The following is a 13,651-nucleotide window of genomic DNA, read 5'->3' on the forward strand; positions in this document are numbered from 1 at the left end:
TCAACAGTGTCTTCAGACCATCACACACATATCACGCATGCAAGAATGCACACACAGCTACATGTATCGTTGGAAATACTGCATGAAAATAACTTCAGATAGATTGATTAGAAAAGTCAGACTAGTTTAAAAATGTCCATATCTGTTCACACAGAATTTTTCACCTTTTCTCAGCCCCCTGGGTTTTCAATCTCACAATCTATATTAAATTTTTATTTCAACAGAAAACAAAGCTGCTGGTTGCTTGCCCTATGCTTTTGATGTTTGTATTCTCCACTCACGTTAACTTCTTTCTTCCCATCTTTCAAGTGTCCCGGTCTCTTCCAGTACATCCATTTTTGCTTGCATATGGCAAGAACTACATGTGTGCTAAAGGGTTGGTTTATTGGGTACTGCCTGATAACTGTATCAAAAAATCACAACACTCAAATTTTCTTCTGTTTTGTTTTTGCACGGATCAACAGCAAACTATACTCACATAAATGTCCCTTTACAGATGAGCAAACAGATTCCCAGTGTCCCCACTGCAAGCCACTTGCAAGGCTGAGGCTTGATTCAAGATCTAGCCACTTTACTACCTTATAATGCAAATTTTGCAAATAAAGTTTATGCTCCTGGTTGCAAGATGTAGCAGTCTTACTGTTATGACTTTTTCCCCTCTTCCTCCACTTCTTAGTCTAATCCAGGAATTATTTTGACTGAAAACCACAAGAAAAATCAAGTGAAGCAGAATAAAATGGGACAAAATTCATCACAATGTACACTTGACTAAATCACCAGTAGTAAACTGCAAAACAAGCAAAATTTTACATAACACAAGTGATCTTTTAGGATAATCAAGCACATTCATAGCAAATTCAAAACAAGAGTTTAGCTACTCACAAATAGAAGGGATGACTACCAAATCTGTGAATGTGGAAATGCTAAGTAACATTTAAAAACGTTCCTCTTACTACTGAAGACATCTGCTCCCAGCTATGCATTTTGGAACTATTACACAGACAATCTGCTTTCCAAGGTTCTTCATAACACTGTTTTACTGTGAAAATAACTTTCTATTCCACTATCCTCTAGTACGGCACCTTGATATCAGCTATTTGAACCACTTTTGGCACTAGGCATTATTTGAGTGTTCTTTTAGAATGTTAATAATTTATCTTCATATCTTTTTAAAAGCGTCTTTAACAAGTCTTAATTATGTTGTTTTGTATTAAGCTGTGGTACATAGGAACACCAGCAAATGAAGAGAACCCAATTGTGCTAGGCACTGTACAAACACAAGCCATTATAAAACAATCTCTCTCTGTTCTACTCTTTATTTCTCTAATGGTTTGGTGGTAAAATAGCTATTCCCCAGCACACATAAGCAGAGTTATATTATTGTTCACTGATATAAACATTTCATTTTGCATAATACAGGAGGTAGAATGTAATAACATCTCTCATTAAGAAATTTCTCACTGGGTTAGCAGATGCCATCAATCTTTAAAATGTTTAGGTATGTCTCATTACATCAGAAACCATTTCCAATAAATACCCTAAAATTCACTTTATGTAATACAAGCAGACTACACAAAACAGTCACATCATCTCTTTCCTTCTCAAAATACCTATGGAAAACTCTTAGAGGTATTTGGACACTTGAAAGCTTGCTTTCTAGCAACACTATTCACAAGGGATCACACAAGAAACCTCCACTCGAGCCACTTAATAAGGGCTGCATCTAATGGCACTCCTCCCCTAAATTCATGTAAATACACCAAAACTTCCTTCTCTATTCCACAGCCATAAAACCACCAAAACAATCTCGGCAATGCTCAAAAAATACAGAAAGCAAATTAAAAAAAAAGAAAACAGCTACTGTGGTCTACTGACAATTTCAAGCAATGTCAGCCGCACCAAAAATCACAGTGCTAATCAATGCTGAGAACGTGCTGATTGCTACAGTAAACATCTGCTGGAGTTTGTATGAAATTCCAGACACTGGTAAGTTTAACACTGAAAACCATTCATATGAAAGGGGTTAACAACAGGATTTGTAGGGCAGAATAATTTGTGCTAGTGGTAGCAAAACTGATTACATGAACTTTTGTTTGATTAAGTTTTAATATCCATACAAAACAGTTATTTTAATTGTGATTATTTAGGAAAACTTTTACCCAGTAATATGGTTTCTTAGGGTTTCTGTATGTTTCTCTCTTCTAATTCTTCCATTATTTTAGTAACTCCATATATTTTTTTTCTGTCTCACTAGACAGAAACAGACATAAAAAGAAAGAAGAATTCATAAATAAAATCCAAGTCAATGCTACTGCTGTCTCCCATTGGCGGTTCTGTCAGACCATTGCCTTCTCTGAGGTGCTACACAAAACCACTGGATTTTCAACTTCTGTTACTGAGAATTTAAACATATCTCTACCCACCTAAGGAGCCCACCACTTTTTTTCAGCTTCACTAATCTAAGAAAAAGAAACAGAGATTTTGACTGGACATACATCCAGAAAAAGGATCTCTCAGCTCTGTTACAAGGAAAAGACTTGCTTGTGGACAGACCAGAGAAGAATACAAGAAAAATAAAAAGACACATATAATGAAGTTGTGAATGGAGGCCATAACCTTCAATAAACAGGATAAATACGTGCATTGTCCTTTACCCCAGAAATTACTTTCTCACAATACAAAGTTTAATGAACAATTTAATTTATACCATGGCAAATTTTACCTCAAAATATAGATTACTATTTGTCTTTGATAATACTATAGTTTATATTATGGGAATTGGGTTTTCTATTAAATATGGAGTTATTGTGTTAAAAGACACATACTTCTATTATCTGAACAACTGAGTCAATGAGCAGGATAAAATACCACATCAACATCCAGTGGAGTGGGGAACTGTAAAGTTAAACCCTGGTCTACAAGGTATCAAAAAAATTGAATTAATCCAACACTGGAGTAGCCAGCCTGCAGAACAAATCAACCCCTAACTTTTGAGGTATTCTCTTGTTCCAGCATTCCTATGAGCTGAGGGATTCGGCTGATCCAGTTAGCATAAGCACTCCAGGGCACTTGCTGAAAACAATCCAGACATTCTCTGCTACCAGTACAACATGATCAACTACCATTTTCCACTTTTCTGACAGCTTCAAAATGCTATCCTACAAGTGAAATCAACCATTATTCCAGCGTATAGTACTTGTTTATCTTAACTAAAGGTTTATAATATCAGGCACACTTTTTTCTATTTTCCTATTTCAAATATGGCGAAGTACCTACATAAGAAAAAGAATTTCAGCAGCACAACATTTTTCTCCAAACATCTAAATATTTACTTTGATTTTGTTAAATAGGGACAGACTACTAAACAACATTTATAAATAATTATAAATGCCATTTTCTGCATCTCTGCCAAATTTTTTGCCAGGCTGCACTACAAACCTTTTGAATTTATCAAAGATTTAACACATGCTTTGCAAAATTTCTGTTGAATAAAAAATCTGAAAGGGTATTTTTTAAACGAGGGCAAAGAGCAACAGTGACGAAAATGCCTAATGAAAATGAATATTTCCTTATTCAAGTCATAGATAGATAAGACCCATTGGACTACATAAAAGTCAGATTTAACTGGGAGACAGACAGCAAGCAGTGTGGTTGCTTAGATGCACATTACCAAATGAAATAAAAGTGATAAATTCTAATTAATATGAATTTATGCAGGGCATATGTAACCAACACTTAATCACATTCCATCCTGGAGGATTATTTATATTTAATAGTAATGTCTGTTTAGCACACTTTGCTTGGATAATTTTTAATTTTTTTGAATAGGGGACAAAATGCAGTTTCTACTAATATTCTTTTTATCTCGTTCTGTAACCAAAACCAGAGAAGTAAAGAGATGAATCCTCAAAAACACCTTTTACATTGACAGTTTGAAATTCTTGACCTACCTCTCTCCTCAAGGATGCATAGATACCATGCCATACCTAGGGCTTTATTTTCCCTTGAAGAGGTCCTCGTTGCCCTCTTTCATCATCATATGTGAATTCCCTTCTTGACAGTTAGGCCTCAAGATAAAACATCTTTTTCTCATTTAGCATTTTCCTTAGGCCTTCACATCTAATCCTCCTCTTCAGATAATTTCTTCATAATCTCTTTAAAATCAGGAGTTTCCTCGTTACTGACACAGGCTTATCTGTCTCTGTTCTCAAGTTGTGATTACTGCAAAAAGTCCTTACTCTGGTTTTGAAAAAAAGTAACAATAAAATATTGAAAAAAATTAGGAATTTTCAGCTGTGCAATGGAACAGCTTCAACAAAGCAGCTGACAGAGCCCTTGAAAGGTAAGCACTTTAATCAGAGGTCTGGTTAGGTAATTTTTTCTTTCTCCCTCTTCCCTTCTGATAATTCCTGTTACTCCGTATTTAGATACACTTTGAAATGCCTGCTGGACTGCCAGTCCTAGGAGGGACTTTTTTCTTCCTCAGGCATTAATATGAAATAGGAACAGTCAGTGTGGTGAAAATAAGGATGGTCCTAGAGTCATACAAAGGGAAAATAAAATTCAGTGATTTTATGTTTTTTAGCCACCAAAGGTGTTAGAAGAGGAATTTCAGAAGTGTTGAAAACCCTTCTCTCTCATTCCACTTGTGGTACCAAACTATTTTTAAAACAGATTTGGGTCTCAGAATGCAAAACCTGACAAGGATGTAATGGTGCAGATGTTGTGTTGGTTTTTCTCTGTGGGTAAGTGGGAAACTAAGAGGTTAAAAATCAGGGGAGTGTTGAGACCCAAGTTCATATCAAGCAGTGAAGAAACATGATTTGGTTACAAGATCTGACAGCAACAGCAAAACCTTTGTTTATAGGCTACTGAGGTGAAGTAGAAGGCCCTTGTGCAGTCCTCTTCACAAGGCAGTGGAACTAGGAAAAATCACATGCTGCTGCCTAAAAATGCTCAGAAATTGATTAAGGAGAACTCTTGGATTGCAGAGCTTGCAACACCCCTCTAGTCCCACTGGAAACCACTTGGCACACTGATTTCACTCAAGGCCTCCACTACCCCAAGGGTACCTGTGATCTTCTTATGTTGCCTACATCCGTATCACTCCCCTTCCTCTGATTCTCAAATGCATCAAAGGTTGAACAAGTTATCATCTAAGGACCAACTCTCACATACTGAGACTTAACATAAGTATGAAAACATAGAAACTTAATTGGTTTCTTCAGGAAACAGTGACTTTTTTCTTTTTCCATTTTAATTTTAAAAGGACACTGTTACCCACAGAAAGCCTATTTCAAGTTCTACCTTTGTTAAAAAGAAGGGGAAAACGTTCTACTGAAATTGTTATACATAAGACCAAGTCTTGGTATTACACAATTGCACATAGCTCAAATAATTCTGCAGAGCTGCACCAAGCTATACTATCTGGGATCTGATTAGTAGTCTTTAAATCAGATACTGCTGGCAAAAGTATTACCCCCTGGATTTTTTCTCACCACTTTTTTTGATCCAGAGATATCAATCCAGTGCTGCATCTTCCATCTCAAAAGAGTAATGTGCGGTACTTCAAGGTGCTGGAAGATGAAATTTTAGTGTGATCAAACCTTGCTGATTTTGTGCAGCTCTTCAGTAATTATGTTAGTAACTGCAGGAATGCATCACACCCAACACTGACAGCACATTACAGATGACCATGTTGGTTATTTAAGAAAAACAAATGAAATCCAGGGTAGAAAAAAATAAAGGAGAGTTCTCATGTGGCAAGAAATGTTTATGCTTAGTCAGTTGTGTATAGAAATGGTGTATATATATGTCCTGCATGATAAAATGACAGACCAAGAAAAACATGCATCTTCTTGTTTTGAAAGGGTGAAAACTGTATAGCAGTATTTAGGAATCAGCAGTCATCACATTGTTTGCTGCAAAACTTACAGATACATCAACATCTTAGCCCACAGTGGGCAGTATAAACAAGACTATAAACTTCTTTGAATATGAAAATCACAAAATCACAGAAGGGGTCAAGTTGAAGGATATCACAATGGGTCACCTGGTCTAACTTCCCTGATCCAGCAGCGTCATCCTAGAGCACATTGAACAGTATTGTGTACAGACTGTTCTTGAAATATCCTCAGTAAGGGAGACTCCACAACCTCTCTGAGCCATCCATTCCAGTATGTGGTCTCCCACACAGTGAAGAAGTTCTTCCTCATATTTGGGTAGGACTTCCTGTGCATCAGTTTCTGCCTGTTGCCTCTTGTATTATCACTTGGCAACACTGAGAAGAACCTGGCTCCATCCTCTTGACAACTTTCCGTCAGATATTTATAGACATTGATGAGGTCTCCTCTCAGTCATCTCTTTTCGAGACTGAACCCGCCCAACTCCCTCAGCCTTTCCTCCTAAGAGATGCTCCAGCCCCTTAATCATCTTTGTTGCCCTCTGCTGCACCCCCTCCAGGAGCTCCATCTCTCTCTTGTACTGACAAGCCCAGAACTGGACACAGTATTCCAGTTGCAGCCTCACTAGGGCTGAGTGGAGGGACAGGATCACCTCCCTCAACCTGCTGGCAACGCTCTTCCTAATGCACTCCAGAATATCATTGGTCTTCTTGGCCACAAGGGAACACTGTTGTGTCATGGACATCTTGTTTTCCACTAGGACCCCCAAGTCCTTCTCCACAGAGCTACTTTCCAGCAGGTCGGTCTCCAGCCTGTCCTGGTGTCTGGGGTTATCCCTCCCCAGGTGCAAGACCCTCCATTTGCCTTTGTTGAATTTTAGACAGTTCTTGTCTGCCCAACTCTCCAACCTGTCAAAGTCCTTCTGAAGGGCTGAACAGCTCTCTGGGGTATTGGTCACTCCTCACAGCGTTGTGTTGTCAGAGAACTTGCTGTAGAGGCATCCACTCCTTCATCCAAGTCATTGATGAACAAGTTCAACAATACTGGGCCCAAGTATTGGGGGACACCACGAATGACAGGCCTCAAACTAGACCCTGTGTCACTGTAATCTACCTTTCAGCCAGTGCTCAATCCACCTTACTGTTCACTCATCCAGTCCACACTTCCAGAGTTTGTCTATGAGGATGTTGTAATAGACAATGTTGAAAGCTTTGCTGAAGTTGAGGTAGACAATATCCACTGCTGTCCCTTTGTACATCCAGGTAGCTGTTTCATAGTAGAAGGCAATCAGGTTGGTCAAACGTGATTTACTTTCAGTGAAGCCATGCTGACTCTCCTTATCACTTTCTTGTCATCCATGTGGATAGACATGCCTACAGAATGACATGCTCCATCACATTCCCAGGGATTGAGGTGAGGCTGACTGGTAGGTAGTTCCCTGGGTCCTCCTTCTTGCCCTTTTTGAAGATGGGGTGACATTTGCTTTCACCAGTCTTGAGGTACTTCTCTTGATCACCATAACTGTTCAAAGATAATCATGAGCAGTCCAGCTATGGTATCTGCCAGCTGTCTAAACACTCATGGATGTAAACTATCAGGGCCCATGGACTTGTGGAGGTCAAGTTTGACTAGGTGTTCTCTAACTCAATCCTTCTTGACCACGGGAAATTCTTCCTTCCAACATTCCTTTAACCTGGTCTCTTGGGTCAGAGATTCCTGAGGGCTGGTCTCATCAGTGAAGACCGATGTAAAGAAGGCATTCAGTAAATATGCCTTCTTTGCATCCTCTTTTACCAGGGTCCCCCCCTCCATTTAGTAACAGGCCCATATTATCCTTTGTTTTCTTTTTATTATTGATGTATTTGGAAAAAACCTTCTTGTTGTCCTTCACATCCTTGACCAGATTTAATTCCAGATGGGCCTTGGCCTTCCTTGTCTCATTTTTACTTACTGTGAAAATTTCTCTATATTCATTCAAAATAGCCTGACCCTGCATCCATCTCTTCTGCGTTTCCTGCTTACACTTGCAAAATGACAGGAGTTCTTTATTCATCCATGCAGGTCTCTTGCTCCCTGTGCCCAATACCCTGCTCATTGGGTGGTATCACTCTTGAGTCTGGAGGAAATGATCCTTGAATATCAACCAACTCTCTTGGACCTCTCTGCCTGCAGGGCCTGTTCCCCTAGGATTCTTCTAAGAAGATCCCTGAAGAAGCTGAAGTCAGTTCGCAATCTTACTTGCTGCCCTGTTTCCTTCTCACCTCATACTGAACTCCACAACCTCATGGTCACTACAGTCAAACCTTCACATAGCCAACGAGGCTATGACAGTTTGTTAGTAGGTCAAGCAGCACACCATTCTTTGTGGAATCCTCCACTATCTCTGACAGGAAGTTGTTATCAATGCTTTCCAGGAACCTTCTGTACTATTTGTGCTTTGCTGTGTTGCTTCTCCAGCACGTGTCAGGGTAGTTAAAGTCCTCCACAAGAACCAATGCCCGTGACTTTGAGGCTCCTTCTAGCTGCCTGTAGAAGGCCCTATCAACTTCTTCCTCCTGATCAGGTGGCCTGTAGCAAATACCCACAACAGTGTCACCCTCACTAGTCAGTCCCTTTATCCTGAACCATAAGCTCTTGACTTGCTTGTCATCCATCCCAAGACAGAGTTCGATACATGCCAAGTGTTGCCTCACATAAAGGGCAACTCCACCATTGTGCCTTCCTGGTCTGTTTCTCCTAAACAGTGTGTAGCTCTTCAGGACAACATTCCAGTCATATGACCTATCCCATCACATCACTGTAACTGCACTGAGATCAAAACCCTGTGACTGCACACAGATCTCTAGTTCCTCCATAGTCTGTGCATTGGTGTACAGGCACTTTATAGAAGTATTTGATTGTGTCAATATCCCAGTAGGGGTGCAAAGGAACGACCCATAGCCCTGTCTTGTAATAATGTCTTTGGCTGCTTGTGCTTGCTTGAGGTATTCCCTCTTTAAGCTTCCTTTTGCTACTAGAGTGGTCACTATAGTTCTCCCCTTCCCACACCTTATCTATGTCGAGCCTGGCCCTGTTCCCACCCCCCTTCAAATCTAATTTAAAGCTCTCTCAACAAGTCCTGCCAACTCCTGAGCTAAGATTCTTTTCCCAACTTTGAGACAGGTGGACCCCATTTTCTTCCAGCAGGCTTGGTGTTGTATAAACTGAACCATGATCATAAAACCCAAAATCACTCTAAAAATAAAACAAACTGGACAATAAAATGTAACAAAAGTTAGCACATGCAGATTTTTCCGAGTTGTGGCACATAGATATATCCTTTTTTTTTTTGTGCATACACAGAAATAATTCAATAATATTCAGTAAAATTCAAAAGAAAATCGTAATGGTTAAGGGAGAATAGGAACAAAATTTAAAACATCTCAGGAACTCAAAGAAATTCAATGTAGCAGTGTAGAACCTGAATCAAGCAACTATTAAATCAATAGAATCAGAGAAGACAATTACTGATGAACAAAACAGGTAATTAAAAATCTTTTTTGACTTGAAAAGTTCAACACTTGGTAGTGTCTGCCTCACATCAATGGAATCACCAGCCCTCAGTACCACAGCTTCTCTTCCATGAGTTGCTAAAAGCTGCTGTTCTCTAGTTCATATCATCAAGCAGACATACATCATGACTCAACTCTGGGAATCTAGCTGTTTCATAACTTTGCTTTAGTTTATGTCAAAAAAAGATGACTTTCCCAGTGACTACACAAAATGAACCAGCTGTGTATTTGTAACTGAATAAATCGCATACACCAGGTCTGCATGGTACGGACTGAGAATGTTTGGTGAGAAACCTAGTTTAAACACTAGTAACTATGATCAACTTTGTTCATCTAAATGCCATTCAGAACTGTGAAGGCCCATTAAACACACCAGAACAGCAAATACCTGTTCTCTCAAGAGATCAAAAAAAGTTACAAAAGCCAAAACTTCAAAGCAGTTTCAGTTGGAGAAGTAAAAATTACATAGTGATGGCATCCATATCACAGGATGGTGGTCATTACAAGGGACTTCTGGAAATAACTTTTAGTTCAATCTCCCTGCTCAAAGCAGATTGTTCACAACATTGTCCATGCTGAATCAAAGATAACTGAGTATTGCAAAAACCTCAGATTTTTATGGTAGTACACAGGAGGATGGTAGTAAACAGGAAGTCATGACCCCTGAGAGATTTTCATAGGTTGGAAGCAAACACTTCAAATTTGAATTAGAAGAACACTCCTCCCCTCCACCCAACACAACAAAAAATCCCCCCAAACTGCATAAACAAAACACCAATCCCTCAAGAAAAAAAAAGCCAAACCAAACAATCAAAAAACAAAAACCAGACAAACAACAACAACCCACCCACCCACACACTATTATCCCATAGGAGAAAGAATGCCTCAATTCAAACCTTACAACCATTGCAGATTATTGTCAAGGGCATCCTTAAGAAAACACAGTGCAGTAAACCAGTATAGAACACATGGAATAGCATACAGCAAGGCAGTATTTCAAAAATCTTTAGAAATAAAAAATCAGATGGCTGCAAGTCATAAACAGCACTTACAAAAGCTGAAGACAGACTAAATTCAATTAAAAAAAGCATGGTTCTCAAAAAATGGACATAACTGGTCCCAAAAGGCATATAATGAAGCTGACTTCCTAGACAAAGTCTCAGCTACACATTCCCCTATCCTGTCTCCCTCACAGAAGGAGAAGCAAAATACCATCCGAATTGCATGAGCTCACTACTGTTCAGTTTTATTATTGCTTCTGATACTTTAGCTGAACTTTATAAATCCTATACTAGATATCCCTTCAGATCACTGACCAGCAATTCTCCTGGTTCACTTTCTAGATCCTCCTACAGGAGGAGGGGGAAAACAAAAAATTCAATAAACAGCTCAGAAAAAGAGTGCAAAAATTTAATTTAAGCCAAACAGAGACACACTGCCTTATTCACAGCATCTTACCATTCATCATTGGAAAAGAGCCACTTTTGTTTTTCATGACTTGTTATTAATCATGTTATCATCAAATCGCTGACGTTATGCCTGAAGTATTTCTTATTGCAGGCAAAACAGAGGCAACAGTTCACAGAAGAAGAGCTGAAGGGAAGAACTAGCTCTTCACTAGGCAAAGTAATTAGGTCATACCTGTTCTACACAAAAGTTTCTTAAGAGCAGTCTTTGCCAGGAAGGGAGAAAAGGGGTAGAAGACAAAAGCCAGCCCAGTTTCCTTCTTGCTGGTTTAACTGAGAAGACTTCAGAGCACGTGTACTATGTGCAAAGTAAGTGGACAGCAAAGTAAGTCCACAGCAAATTGACAGCACATGTTCTTAAGTAGTAGTTAACTAGAAATATTATTATCCTCAGCCGTTTAACATTTTTAAATACAATTCTTTAAACTGTTAAATGGAGATATAATAAAATGCTGGAGAGTTTATTCTACTGATGCCTAGCAACTCAGGGTAAATGTAAAATGCTGTATGAAAATGCTATATTATTACTGTGTTTTTGCATAAACCTGTTCATGTATTTCATCTCTTTTTAAGCGTGTGCTGAACATTTACAAATCTGTAATGGAAATGGAAATGATGTTTTTAATTTTCCAATGGTTCAAAAGTAAAAAAAGGGTCACTGTCATTGTATAACCCATCTTTCAGTCAGAAGTGAAAGCTGCAAAGCATTTTGCTGTCCTCAGATTTCTCTTTCTGGTGTTATTGGAAAGCTTGTCTTCTTGTTTAAATGAATTTCCTTTTAATCTCCTCTCTGAGCTGCTGGATAGATGGAGCCTCTTAAAAAATTCAGGATATCACTGTAATTGTAAATTGATCTGCTTCTGTGGCAGAAGGCTGAGTCCCTCCATCCAGGAAAGATACTGTCTTCTCAAAGTTGTTTTTCAGACAAATGATTAATTTGCACTCTCTTGCTATTATATTACCCTTTAATAGAAAAGCAGTTTTTAAACAAAACTACCACTTTTTGGATTGTTTTATTCCTGGCAACATACAGGGAAGAAAGACAACTGACAAAGCCAATGAGAAATATTTCCTAGCTTGAATTTTTTAAATTTCCTAAAGGAGAGTTTGACTCTACTTATATAGGAACTAAAACTGTATCAAGACAACTGAAATGCACATATTCATCATTGCTTAAGTCCTGAATTAATGTAATATATTAATAGACACAAGAAAATTCCCCACAGATTTTTAATGCAGAGTTAAGGCTGAAACACTGTTATGACTATGCAATCCTTAAAACAGACACGTAACTCATTAGGATCAAAGTAGAGGAAATTATCCATCTACTGTGGTGCTGAATCCACATAGCCTATTTGCCTTTGGCTCTTTGGTTATGAGATCTGGCATCACTTGGATTATTTCACCTAATCCATCATTAGCTTTCACGTGTCCTATATACTGTGCAACAAACCTAAATTTAACAAACCCAACTCCCCATCAATTACCACACTGAATATATTACATGTCAGCACAGGGCACAAAGATTAGACATGCTGAATTACACCTTTCTTTGTGAAAAGTCAATATTTTTAGAGTACTGTTAATGATGCTGACTCCAATTGTAATAAACGTTCCTTCCTATTGTGGACAGGCACTAATACTCTGACCTTTATGTACAAGATAGAGCTACTAAAAAAAATAAAAACCTCAGAAGACACATGAGAGATCCCAGAAACAGTGCCACAGAGTCACTAATGTGTGTTTTTTTAATTGCAATATTTGCTTGGATGGTGGAATCCTGTAAGATGACCTATTTTTTTCCCCCTATAATCCTACCAGTAAGCATTAGTAATTTAGATTAACTTTCTCCCTCCACATAAACAAAGCACACAAAAAGGTTACTACTTACAACAAAAACTAAATACACTGCTGTTGTGTTATCACAGCATCCTTACTTACCGGTCTTCCACAAATACACTGATGAAGTTTGAAATTCACTTTGTGCACGAGCGTCCCAGATTCCCAGCAGCAGAAGCATGAGAACTCCCACACACCGGGCTGGCACGGCAAAACCCCCTGGACCACGGCAGAAAGGAGCGCTCCCCTCACTCAACCCCATGCCTCCAGCAGCCTGCTGCTGCCTCCAAAACCCGCAGCACGACCACGAAACCTTCTTCAAATAATACTCCCCTCTTCAGAATTTCTTCATGGGGAGAAAAGGATTGGAAACCTCTCTTCTGCTATTGTGCATGGCAGTTGAAAAGGAAAAACTGTTTAACACCAGGGAACAATAGAGTCCTCCTCGCTTGCTCTTGCTGCTGCGGCGGCGGCTACTCCTGTTCGTATGGTTGCTGCTCCACGCTCTTCCATTCAGCGGTTATAGCACTTTTCCATCAGCTAAAAGCGAGACAGCTGTCCGCAGGGGGCTCCAGCTGACTGAGCAGGTTATCTTGCTCTGGGAGGCAGCAGCAGTCATTTACACCAGCTGGAGAGAGTGAGAGACAGAGAGAAACAGGGATGAGGAGAAACACAAATAGCCCAGTGCTGTAATCTCAGCGCAGAGAGTGACTGCAAAAGGCTGGCTTCCCAGACACGTCTCTCCCTGGAATATCCCAAATGATACACACTAAGAAGAAAAGAAGAAATCATCATCAGACATGCTTCAGAAACACAAGTCATTCAACCAGAACAGATATAAACAGAACAATATATAATAATTAAGAGAGCATCAGACGTTTATCCTGATAAC

The 13,651-nt window shown here is 39.1% G+C and overlaps 1 protein-coding gene across 10 annotated transcripts in view; it reads right to left on the reverse strand.

Moving 5' to 3' along the window:
* THSD7A (thrombospondin type 1 domain containing 7A) overlaps positions 1-13,651 on the reverse strand; it is a 282,013-nt gene that overhangs the window by 185,276 nt on the left and 83,086 nt on the right. For 9 of the 10 annotated variants that reach the window (XM_027639106.1, XM_027639103.1, XM_027639110.1 and 6 more), the window contains one exon: positions 12,862-13,387. In XM_027639106.1, the coding sequence (XP_027494907.1) occupies positions 12,862-13,021 (160 nt within the window). In that variant the 5' untranslated portion in view covers positions 13,022-13,387. Of the gene's footprint in view, positions 1-12,861; positions 13,503-13,651 lie in introns of those variants that run through there. The other variant, XM_027639105.1, reaches the window with a different exon arrangement.

Source organism: Corapipo altera, unplaced genomic scaffold (assembly GCF_003945725.1).
Source record: "Corapipo altera isolate COAL_440 unplaced genomic scaffold, ASM394572v1 44, whole genome shotgun sequence".
Lineage (NCBI taxonomy): Eukaryota > Metazoa > Chordata > Aves > Passeriformes > Pipridae > Corapipo > Corapipo altera.